Source organism: Diachasma alloeum, unplaced genomic scaffold (assembly GCF_001412515.2).
Source record: "Diachasma alloeum isolate Michigan unplaced genomic scaffold, Dall2.0 Dall_scaffold_00203, whole genome shotgun sequence".
Lineage (NCBI taxonomy): Eukaryota > Metazoa > Arthropoda > Insecta > Hymenoptera > Braconidae > Diachasma > Diachasma alloeum.
This window is the reverse complement of record NW_021680368.1, coordinates 867,867-881,340: the sequence shown is the minus strand read 5'-3', so window position 1 is coordinate 881,340 and position 13,474 is coordinate 867,867. Positions and strand designations below refer to the sequence as shown.

Below are 13,474 nucleotides of genomic sequence, written 5' to 3'. Positions count from 1 at the left end.
GCTTCCGAATGGATCCGTAGCAATTTCATTTTCTAAAATGAGAATTGACAATTCCTATTTCCAATTCCTATTTATTTAACTTCCTGAGTTTATCTGATGGATATTATCTTTATATGAAACCGACTGATATTTAACAATATGATATAAAATAGAAATGAGCATAATTTAATGTGGAATGACTTTTTTAATCATCCAGACGCGAAAATCATCGATAAAGTGACGATGTGTCCTTTTTTTAAGAAAAAACGATTTTTAGATAAATGGCTCTATGCCATGATGTACTGAATCGATAGACCCAAAATTTTGTACAGAAGGGAGCTCCGATAATACTGATTAGTAGCCAAAATTTTATGGGGTTCAATCGAACTTTTACGCGGATTACGGGACGGCAAATTCACTATGAGATGAAAAAAATTGAAAAACGTGAATATCTCGGAAACTTTGTATGGACGGGTATTCATGTTTTGATTGATCTCGAAAGGTGGTCACAAAACGAGTATTTTGAAAAAAAAATTAAAATAGGACCAGTATTTTAGGAAATATTGAGCTAAACAGTTTTTCACGGTCCACAGCAATATCAATGATAACAAAAGATTGAAAAATTCATTATGGAAAAGAAGAACATTGAGTAATATGGGTAATATTGACTTGCTCTTAGCTCTGTCGTTACTCATACATCATTTTCTTCCATTTCTTTGTTGTATTCACGCTTTTTGCTCATTGTGTAGGGTTTCTTTGCTGAAGATGTCATTTTCTCCTTGACGTACCTCTCTACATGCTTGAACGTTATATTTCTCCTATCTTTCATCTGGCACTCAATGTGAAAGATTCAAGTGAGGAGTGTTCACCAAACTTTTTCAATTGGTCATCAAAAGCTTATTTATAGCACACCAGACGATGCATCGCAGGGAATTCCACGCATACCTCTGCTTGCCCTCCCCTGAATAACTTTTTCTCTCGTTCAGATGCTGGCGTTGAAGCAGTAAACTCATTACGCAGGGTTGCAACCCCAAATAGACTGGAATCTCATATTCCAGAGGGGTTAAATTGAACAAATGCATCATGGTCTAACCCAAATGCATTAATTAATTAACTTGCGTTTAGTGCAGTGACTTCAACGATGCAAACAATAATGACAAAATATCGTATTCCAAGCTCTAGGGTTTCGATTCATATAACACTGACTGTCTCTATATGCGCATAATGGGAAAGTAATTGATACATACTACTCAGCATTCATAACAATCATGGGATGCATCATATACTGTGTGATTGATGCATATTGATGGATGATTCACGAAACGTTATCTGTTATCTTTTGAAACCCATTTGTTATCGTTGTAAAAATCGTGTTTTTTTTATCATAAATGGAATCATATGTTTTTTCGGATGATCTCCTATGAAAGCATCGTATGAGAGATTTTCTCTAACTGCGAAAATTTCCTACAAAAAATGTTTTTTGCCTCCTTTTGTGAAATCATCATTCATTAAGGTAACACCAGAGTTATACTTTTAGAAAAAAATTTAACCCTAGTTTAATTACTTGTTTTTTTACATTTTTATTGGAATCGCTTTATCAAGCTTAATGATTGGAAATTAATTCAAAAACATATTGCAATATTTTGGGCCCAGCCATTTCGGGCTTCATTTAGCGCCTCATTATTTTTGGCCTCATTGTAACGTTGACTTTTTTGTATAATTTGGTCCTGATCACTTTTGGGCTTTATTTTGGACCTCATTTTGAGCCACCATTTTAGATTGTCCATTTTGGATCTCGTTTTGGGCTAAACCATTTTTTGGTCTGGTCATTTTGGGTTAAATTATCTTAAAATGCTCATTTGCTACCTCTTTTTGGGTCAAGGTACTTTTTAGTCTGGTCATTTGAGCTTAATTTTGGACAGACCCGTTTTTGGTCTGACCATTCTTCTCTCATTTTGGGTTCAACAATTTTTTGGCCTCACCATTTTGGTCCTTATTTTGGGTCCAACCATTTTCAACTCGTTTTATGACCATTTTTATCTCCTTTGGGCCTGACCATTTTTTTGGCATAACCATCTTGTCTGACGACTTTGGGCCTAACCATTTTTTGCCTGACCATTTTCGGTGCATTATTATACTTTTAGAGCAAAAATTCAATCCTAGTTTGGTCACCCTTTTTTGACATTTTTATTGAAATCGGTTTATCAAGTAGAAATTGATAAAATAATTAGATAATTAGAAATTAATTGAAAAACATAGTTCAACATTTTTTAACATTTCTCAACAAAAGCATCGTATGAGAGATTTTCTCGAGCTGCGAAAATATCCTATAAAAATACACTTTCTAACTCCTTTTCTAAAATCACAGCTCATCAAGGTAACCAACAATTACACGTTTAGAAAAAAAAAAACTGGTTGGCTGTATCGCTGATACAGCCGTATGTTTTGCGTGGATACGTCTGTTACGCAGATGCTCGGGAATTGGCACTTGAAAAACTGTACGATTTGTTTCTCCACAACAACCTGGAATTTTGCAAAGCGGGGCCATGATTAAATGCGAAAATAATTAAACAGTCTTAAGGGAACACTTTTTAATGTGTGAGAACTGCGTGAGAATGTTTGTTTACATGTACAGTAGAACTGGCGAGATTGTTCCACTGAGAGGAGTATGGGACAATGAGAGCTCGATGCATAACCTACAATTCCCAGTGGAACTCTTTCGCCAGTTCTACTGTATCTCTGTTCTACTCATCACCACGTAAAACGTACTATAAACGTCGTTTCAACCCAAGTCCACGTTTAATGACAGTCGGTAAAGTGAATTCCGTACTTACCGACTTAGTTTCCCTATACGCCAACAGATGGCGTTAGTAAATATCTACCTATGCACAAAGTGCCCCTCAAAACGAAAACATAGACGTATCCACGTCAAAAAACGTAACCCTAGTTTGGTCACCTGTTTCTTAGTATTTTTGTTGGAATCACTCTATTAGAATTAATAATTGGACAATAGTTGAAGAAAATATTTAACATTTTTTAACATTGTTTAACAAGAAACTTGATTTTTTTTCATTTGTTACGCAGACATCTAATTAATCTTATAAAATGAAAATGGACTTTCAATTCTTCCTTCTTGAATTTTTATTCATCATGTGCTTTCATGATTCTCATAAATTTCAACTTTCAGACACATACGTACGTTCTAATCTCTATAAACTCGAGAAAATTCCCCAGTTTTTTAGAAAATTCTAGAAAAATGTCGGTTTTATTGTTCATTCGGAAAAACCTTCAAAATTTTGCGGTTTTCTAGAAAAGTCTCGGGTTTTGGGAATAATTTCGAAAAGTTCAAGCTGAATGATAAAAGAATCTATACTCTGTACCAAACTACAAAAGATACTTAGATATGCTTAATCATGCATTCATAAGTGTATAAAATTTAATAGATTTGAAATTTGAAAGAAAAGGATTTTTTTTTCAAGTAACTGAGGTGAGAAAACAGCGCGCATCATGTCTACTCGATTCTCATTTTTTTATGAGGAACTGGCATGCTTCCATTGATTTCGCGTAATGAAGATATATCAGATTTAATGGATGCCATTAAATTCCGTACCTACAAGCGTCACTAATTACAATGATTCCAGATGCTTGAAGCAATTGGTATTCCTTGCTCGCATCCCCCCGAATTGTGATGGGAAATCTACATATCAGAAGATTATTTGTACCACTATAAATAGAGGGATAACGATAGTGCCATATCGGTTGTGAGGCCCCACACACACATCGGTCGAACCTCCTTGGTATGCATAGATAAACAAGCTGTGACAGATCGGATAGTTACATAACTTAGTCCCTTAACTCAGCCCCACTTTCACGTCTATCTGAACCTTCTCGTGCGCTATATCAACACTGTACATTCATATGACTTTACATGCGCAAAATATATACCCTATATCCGAGCCCGCAGGGGTTGAATTACACATTGAGCTCACGCCACTGCGGTCTAGATCGTGCCCGGACCGAGCCAGAAATTTACCGGGTACGTGAATGAATGAGGGGGGAGAATCCGGAATTCGAGAGGAAAAAAATGGAGAAAACAATTATCAAGAAAACCTGTTGTTTCATGTACAATGGGATCCTTGCGGAAAATTATCATCAAGAAAAAATGTAATTTCATTATGCGTACAAGTACTGTCCAACTTTGTTAGGTAATTAGATTCTTGTTGGGGGTTTGCTAGTGAATTTCTGGGTCTGGCAGATGCTTGGACAGGAACTACTCTCTTGTCCGTTGAAATGAAATTCCAGAGCTGGAGATGGGAATACTCCGTCTCAGTTGGACCTTTATAAGATCGCTGAGAAGCGTCACAAAGGAATTCGTTACAATAATTAAGTTTATTCGACACTGCTCTGATGTCTTTCTGTCTAAGGTCGACTAAGAAATGATGGAGCTTGGATTGGGATGACGGCTTGGATTCACGGTAAAAATGTGGATCAAGGGGTTTACTGCCTATAGGGTTATTACAATGAATACAGGCATGCTCATTCGTTAAAGTACTTCGTCTGTAAATCTTCGGGGGTTCGAAACGGTGGAGCTGTCCTGCTCTTATCCAGCCCTGATACAATTGCTGAATACGAAAAATTCATATTTTTCATTAAAGTTTCCCATTATAATATTGACGTTTTATATTTCGATTTTTTTGTGAATTAATTAATTTTTTTGGAATCAGTTACGCGTACTCGCAGGTGGAAATTGACCATTGGTTCAAGTTTGGACCAAGCGCCATCGTTTATAGTCAGCCGCTACTCAATTGCGGTAAAAATAATGGTAAAAAAAGATTCATCAACTTTTATTTCATCATTTTCATGATGGGTTCTCAATTGCTCAATTGCTCAATTATTATTAATCCTCAATGCGATGATCGACTAAAAAGCCGAATTTGTTATCGCTAGTTATTTCGACGAGTCTCGAACCCGAAACTGGACATATTAACGATAATAAATAACGAAGACCGGGGCAAAATGAGACTAAGCTTGGATTTACGCTGTACATCAATGTTCGGCCAAATTTGGTTGGATTCTCTGACTTCAAGTTAGAATACTAATATTGGGCCAAGCTTGGTTAAAGCCTGAGAGTTCAAGCTTGGAATACCAATCTTGGGCCATGATTGGTCCGACCTTGCTAGCAGAGCTTGAACTGACATAGAATCAGTGACCTTGGACTTACCTGGCTATAATATTCGAATCAAGTCGCAAAATTGACTTGAATCAAACCGGAAAATCGACCTGAATCAAGCCGAAGTCGGCCCAAATCAAGTAGAAAAATCGACTTGAATCAGCCCGATATTCCGGTTCGCATCTGTCCGAGTCAGACTTGATTCATGCTGTCAATTGGGCATGAAACTAGTCGATTCACGGATGATTCAGCCCGACTTGATTGAGACGAATTTTTCGGTCTCATTCAGACCGACATTTTTTTGGGTGGTATAATCGGTAAAAATTTCTGAATTTTTCATAAAAATTATTTTGATAAACGAAAGATTTGATGTCTACAATAGTATGAAAGATAATGAATTTTTATGAACACTCCATGAATCGACATTATGATAAATTTGAAAGATCTAGGAAAAATCGGAAAAAAAATCATGAGTGATCAAGATCGTATGTTTGAAGAAGTCCCGTGAGATTTTTTATATTCAGCGTTACTCTTAATTATATATTCAAGCTCAGAGTTGCCATGTTTTTCTAAAAACTCGCCTTATACACGGTACACGGCCCAGTGGTTCGCAATAAAAATTTGAAAATCTAACTACTTATGATATTTTTGGCGGATATTTTCATTGATAGAGCTTCTAGACACTTCAAAATGACATGTCAAATTTTTTCAAATTTTTCTGACGCTTTACTGCCGTGTAATTGAAAAAATCGGAAAAAGTGCGGCGCGGACTCGTAGCGCGACCAACGGAGTGTTAATCACGGAAAGGGTCCGTATGACATATATGGACGACAGCTGATAGGACAAGCTCTCGGATCGATGTGTGGCATGGATGCCGTACTTGAGGGCTTAAATTTATCGTCAAACAGACATTGTACAACTAAGCCTTGATCGACGAAGGGAATCACGTTACACCCTCACATGCACACTTAGTATTTATCTGGAGTATCGTCACTCTTGTCGGCCACAAAGGGTTCTTTTTTGTTTTCAATTACAGTTCAGACTTTTCCCGATATAATGCAATATGATTCATCAGCGCGTAAAGGAAATTTAATACAGTAGACTCTCGTTACAGTCGCTCTCGTTAGAGTCACGTTTCCCCTAGAATCGATTGTTTTCCGAAATCAATGTTGCCCCCACTCTCGCTCGACTTGGCTTTCTCGGATGTGAATATTGAGGTACACAAAGAGAAAAAGTGAATAAAAATGACTTAGAAAATCGTGGATAATATTATTGGACAAAAGCTTATTGGGGAGGGAAATATAATTAACTAACAAACGGGCCAGCGGAGAAGAATTCAGTACGCTGATAGAAAAGGTGGAACGATTCAGTTGCACCAAACGAGGCTTCTTAACTGTTACCGCGATTCGTTAATAGTTAACGAATCGTGGTAACAGTTAAAAAGACTCGTTTGGTTCGACTAAACCGTTCTATCAGTGTAGCGAAGTGCTAAAACAGTACAAGTCAATTTTGACTATTCACCAGTTTTCAATGAATATCTCGGAATCTAAAGAAGATGACAAAATTTTTGTTATAACCTTTTTTGTAGAGCCGATTGAGAGCTGCAATAAATGTAGTGACGAATATTTCACTATCTCTCTTCGAGTCCGAAATATGCCTCAAAAACTCAACTGGGAGATGAGTCGACTTAAACCGTTTTACCACTTCGCTACTGAATTCACTATTCGTCTCGCACTTTTTCCCCAATATAGGATGAAAAAGTACTGTAAATCGAGTTCGCTCCATGATTGCTTGACTGGTTCGGTAATTTTTCTCTCACTTTCTTCCCCATGTATTTTGATTTTTATTTTTTCTTGCACGAAGAGAAAAATGCAATAAAAATTACCAGAAAAAAACGTAAAAATTACGTTACGAAACGTAATCCACGAGCGAAGTAAAATTCAATAAAAAGTGTGTGAAATTGTACGAATCGCCACGTAAATTCTACGATTTGTTCCGTAACAATTAACAACGCGTCTGATGAATCGCTGCTGTGGGGACAAAAAGTCGTTCAGTAATTGTTCCCCAACGATTGAGAAATTTTACGGAATGAAACGTAGAAATAACTCACCAGCTTCATAAAAATTGTTGAACGTTCAAGAATTTTTTATTCCGGAGGCATAATAAGTCGGTCAGTTTCTGTAAGACTTTACTTCTTCGGGAAAAATTACGTGACAATTTCGTATTTTGTTCGGTGATGAACCTGAGAATTCACTGAACGTTTCAGAATTCAGAATTCTTTTCTTCCATTCCAATAAAAATGGCCGGAAATTGATTCCCCATTGCGGATTACGTGAATTGTCCCGTAATTTTTATTGAATATTTCTCTCCGTGTGAATGAAATGCTCAGAATTCAGAGTTGGAGTGGAGGTATCGATGTTTTTTGTTGAAGTTTTTCTTGATTTATGTTCCTTTGAGTTATCACCTCTAATTCATCATGAACAAGTAAATTATCCCCATGAATATTAAACCCTTGTTATGTACTCATCCTAATTGAATAATGTGTGCACTCAAAAAAGGCCGCGTGTAGCGGCTCGCTACGCCCAGTGTGTGAGCAACCATTGCCCTCACACACACCCTCTCGCCTGAGGACCACTGACACCTCTGGAGATACGTTGAGAGTCCTTTGGAATCAGTTTAGTCGCTTTTGTCTACACGAACGTTACTTAATCGTATTATCATTTATCATTTGTATATACATCAGTCTATCGCTTCGACGTAATAAATCGTTACGTACATATGACGCCGTGTAATGAGTTTGATTTCCCTTATCACCTCAGATACCTCAATCCCTACAAGTTTACTTTTCTTTTTTTCTTAAAATATTTCGTAACCTGTACACTGGCATTAAATATCCCCAGTACGCAATAGTATGAAATTATTCTGCAGAGGTGAATGGAAAAAATTCGCAATCGGCGTTTAGAAACTCTGAAGAAAAATATGGAATGATCGAAAAGTAGTTGTGAACAGTCTATTTTAGATTTCTGGAGATTTGTGAAAAATTCGTCCGGGTCCATTTCACCCAGTGTGTTCCGTTTCTAAATGAAATATTTACTAGTTTTATCGAAGATTTATTAATTATTTGCAATGGCCGGTAATTACTTAATTTTTTTTTAATTTCATATGTCAAAATGTGACATTTGACGGTTTTCCGAAGTTTTAAATTGTTCATTGATTGTAACACATCAACAGAAAGAGAAAGAGACGTATCGTAGCACGTCTGAAAAAATGTAGAACAGTTCTACTCTAGCAGTCAAGGCGCATAAAATATGTCCAGCATTCTAAATTTAATCTTGTTCATTTATACTGTTCAAATTAATTGAATGTCTTGAAATATTCGAGGATTCAAAACCAGTTCAAATCATTATCAAAGTTGAACCATATCTCCTTACATGAACAAGCAACATATTCAACACTTGTTAAATTATTTAAATTTCCAATCAGTTATAAAAAATCTAATTGGCTTCAAACACTGTTAGAAATTTTTTTTAAATCAAGCAATAGCAGCACTCGAATTCTCAATATTGTGAATTTGGATTCAATTTAAGATCAAATCGCTCATGGAATCTCTGATTTAGGTTGGAAATTCAGGATAATTGGGGTTTTCAGGATAGATGATCACTGATATTTCAATGACATCTAGAATTTTGAAATTCATTGCGGAAATTGAACTTGACATCCTGCTGAATTTACAAATTATTTAATAATTTTCATTATTATGCAGACCTGAAAATTGCAATTCCATTGAATACTCCAGAATTCAACTGATTTTTCAATAACAAGACACATGAAAATTTCATGTGAATGAGTAGTTTTTTTTTTTCGTGTGACGGGACCTGAAAATTAATATACACACCCCGCCATGGAAAACATATCACCCTCCCCCACGTGCTTGTCATCCTCGCCTTCGGCTCGGAAGGCAATCTTCCACGTGGGGGACGGTGATCTGTTTTCCAAGGCTCGGGCATGTAATGTACTATTCCTTGCCATATATACCCTATTCGAGTTTTTACATATTTGCGGTTTCATGGGCCGACTTCCTCTCCAACCGTGTCGCATTGTACCCCAGGAGCTGTACCCCACGTACAGATTCTTTTGGTGACCAAGGGAAACCATGGAAAACCTTGGTCGACACGGGCGTCCATCGACTGAGCGTCATCGGAGAATATTTTTCTAACACTTCTCCGATGATCCTCGGTGTCTAGACTTCCATTCGACCGTTTCCGAAAGATTAAAAATCCCAATTGCTCCAAGCCGGACTTGAACCCGCGTCTCACGGGTCCTGCCGTCCGGCCGAGCGATTTACCCACTTCGGCCACCGTCGCTGGTTTGAATGAGTAATTATTAAAGATTTCAAAATTTTTTACTTGAAATTTCAGAAGTAATTTCCTAACAGTGTATCAATGTTTTGAAGATAAAATAACACATTATATTAATTCTTCATTGTTTGATCGTTCTTGTAAATTTCAAACATAATCTCTAAAACATTTAAAGTGTAAACCATGAAAGATGAACCAATAATCAACTAAAAAATCAACTCATTCTAAACACTTAAAAATTGTCATTAAACAACCTATAAATAAAAATACCACAAATATCACTTTTCAAACAAATAAACCAAACTTGAGAATAATCTAAGTGAAATTTTTTGTAACTCAACAGTATCGTTAACGCGGGGTTATATATGTTGTTTCTTTCACGAAGAATCTAAGTCAGAAGTATATAAATTTCACATCCGCTCCAGCAAATTTGTTATAAGATTACAACCTGTTTTGGTGAAAGACACTTGCGCATCACGAAATCATCGATTCATGAAATGAGATAATCTTTATCACGAACGTCTCATCCAATCGTTACCGCTAATCCAAAACAATTGTTTCTTAACCAGTATTACTCACAGTGTACAGTAAGATTCCACCGCTCCTCAATGGTGGCCTTGGGTAATCGGGGATTCTCCGCTCGGCAGATCAAGTACTTGCCGTCGTCCTCGTGGCTTGGATACCACTGCAGTACACTCTCACTCGTTGATCCGTCCTGCAACTGATTCAACGGATAGAATTACGTATTGGATGGAATTTATCAGAAATGAAAGGAGAAGGGATTTTCCGGTCTATATACAGACGATACCTTGGCGAAATTGTTTATTGATTTCTCATGATCACGTTTTGATTGCACATCTCATACAGTAAGAGAAAAATTGACAGAATAGTACACAAATCATTTTTCATTGCTCAAGCCCAAAAAGGGCTCTTTTACCGACGGTAGTTAAGCATGAGAAGTAGGTCTTTTTACCGTTGAGCAGTATAAAAGTGAGAAATGCACTACTTAGGAGTGAAAAAGTGAGAAATGCACTCCTTAGGACTGAAAAACGTGTGGCGCCACCCAGCGTTAATGTACCGAAATATAAAACTACATATAAAAACTGATAAATTCAGCCAGTGAATCCCCTTCATTATCTTCAAAATTGTTAAATTTTACATTTGAAAATACACCTGAAAATTAAAATGAAAAATAAATTATTAAAAAATCTTAATTTTGATAATAATAATATTAGAAATATCATTTCATAGAAAATTTTTTATTGAAACTCTGAAATAAACTACAACGTAAACGCAAGAATAATACTCATAGTTTAAATAATAAAATCTAACAAAACAATCAGTTATGCCCATCTATCTCAACTAAGATCTCGAGATTCACTTATTTTCCTTATTTTCTTNTCCCCGGCTGTGGCGGGGAAATTTAAATGCATTTGATTTTTTTTTTCTTTTGCAATTTGTTTTTTCTTCAGTGGGGGGGGCTCCGCCGCCTTCGGCGGCCTCGTCTCCGACTCACGTGCCTCGTGCGCCTGTACTCCACCAGCGTTGAATTCAGCACTTCTCCGCCTTAGCACGTAATATACTATTTCTGTACTCCATCTCACGATTTCTCGTCTGGGAATTGGTATTACATACTTCCCAAAATCGAAAACTTGAAAATCACTACAGAAAAATATTGTTCCTGGGCTGTTGCGATGGGCTTTTTTTACTCGTGTGATTGGCCAGTCCTCGCCTACCGCTCGGAGGCCAACGCCACACGAGTAAAAAACCCCATCGCAACAGGCCGGAAAAATACTTTTTGAGCGAGAAGTATCGCATACATATTTGATCAATTTATGGTAGATTTCAGATAAGAAATCGATGCTCTTCGGGCTAAGGAGAAAGTTACGGAATGAAAAGGCGATGTCTTTTTTCGACAATGAGATAATATTCCTTAGTAGACTTTCAAGTCTCGGGACTTGACAATGATTAAATCAGTAGCCCCAAATCACCCCGAGACATGAAAATTACTTCATCAATCTAAATTTTTTATCCCGAGAGTAAATAGGAATTTTTTCAATTCGTCTCAAGTGTCGAGAGAAATTCAGAACTATTTTCCAGGTATAGAGAATCTCTCGAGCTTGTCGCAGTATTTTTGAAGTATGATTCTCAAGTCTCGGGACAAATTCGGGGCAACACTTGAACTGGTCTCTCGAGAGATCAAAATTACAAAATGTCAAAACCGACTTTGTCTCGAAATTTTTTTAATATCTCTCAAATCTCGAAAGAAAATCAGGACTAAATTTGGACTTGATACATGTCAATTTTTTCTACCGAGAGAATAAATCAACAATATTAAGTAATATTAAGAAAAGAGAATGAAGAATAAATTAAATATCAAAAAAATTTAATTATTAAGTTCGAACAATTTCCCACAAATGTCCCGCTTTTGTTTTTATTACATCCGAAGTTGCTCTGGATGGCAAAAAATTTGAGGACATTGCGCCTTGGGGACTTTTTCCTTCGAACTCAAACCGATTGAGCGTAAGCGACGATTAGATTTTTTTAATATCTGGAGCTTTTCCTCTGTATAAACTCTCTATTCATTCAATATGAAAGTCTCTGATTCATGATTCATTGAATGGAAGCTTTTAATATTTTTAGTCATTTTCTCATCTTCAGACACGAAAAAACCGATTTTTTGTGACAAGAAATTAGTTTTCTGATATTATGACGATATTTCTCGCAGTGTACATTTTCCCTCCAGTTAAAAAATAACTCATTAAATGAGAGAACAAAAAATTTTTATACTTTGACTCTACTCGTGATTGGAATTTGTTTTTCTAAATTGAGCACTACGGCACAAATTCCATGTTCGACGAATATGAAAACCCTTTTATTATGTTGCCATAGAATTCTTATTTCCATGGTAATTTTTATTATTTAATTCTATCCCTGCATCTATAACTAGAATATAAATATAATTCTTATCGTTCAGCGGACACAAGTTCATTCACAACAGCAAAATTTGAATGCCCAATTATACTTTAGTCATTAATTTGAAAAAAAAAATGAATAAATGATACGAGCGTGTACCGCATATAGCCACTGAGTACCCAATGGTCAGCTGTCCAGTCCCCCCTCTTTATCTGTTCTCCTATTCACCCCAAAATCCCAGCTAATTGCAACACAATAAATTGATGACATGTAAATTACGTGAATCCTACTGAAATTTCATAACCACAATGGTCAGTGTTATTCGTACATCTCTATCTGGGTGCAATGTAACATTGTGAAGCCTCTCTTCCACCTCAACCATTTCATGTCGTCAATTCTGTGAAAATTAATTCAGATATGGGAACGCTGGGAGAGACATTTTCATGATAATTTTCTATTGATTCGTTGCGCATGTGTAAGCTTAATATGACTCCTTCCATATAATTTATTCAATTTTCTATCACTCGGGAAGAATATTTGATGCGTATTTACGAGGCAAATTACATCTTTCGAATGAGTAATTTCATTTGAATTTATTCATTCACACATTACTCGGTGAATATGAATTTTTATATTATCATAAACAAGGACAAATTATTCAATCGATTAGTTTTGACATCTGATAATTGTTCTTTCATCGCATGAATGCGTTCAATTACAATTTTGTACCCATTAAGTAAATCCCGGAATTATCAGATACCATTAAACGTTTCCATTGGAAATCAATAACAAAATTAAAACGTGAATTCAAATTCATCAGCAATACAATTTGATTGTTGAATCAAATTCATGCGTTATCAATTAATATTTGGATAATTGAATGACCAAACAGGCAGTTACTCATCCGACGCCTGAAAATTAGGAATCGGCGCGCTTCTGAAAAATTGGGTGATAAACTTAAAAAAAATAACAAAAAGTACTTTCGAAATTACTGCTGGACGACGTGTTAGCCCATGTGCCATCAGCTTTAACCCCCCCCCCCCCCCCCCCC

The 13,474-nt window shown here is 36.3% G+C and overlaps 1 protein-coding gene across 2 annotated transcripts in view; it reads right to left on the bottom strand.

Annotated features, from left to right (window-relative positions):
• Nucleotides 1–13,474, bottom strand: part of LOC107036046 (hemicentin-1) — a 276,704-nt gene that overhangs the window by 62,740 nt on the left and 200,490 nt on the right. For both annotated transcript variants that reach the window (XM_015253766.1, XM_015253767.1), the window contains exon 8: nt 10,087–10,228. In XM_015253766.1, the coding sequence (XP_015109252.1) occupies nt 10,087–10,228 (142 nt within the window). The remainder of the gene's footprint in view (nt 1–10,086; nt 10,229–13,474) is intronic.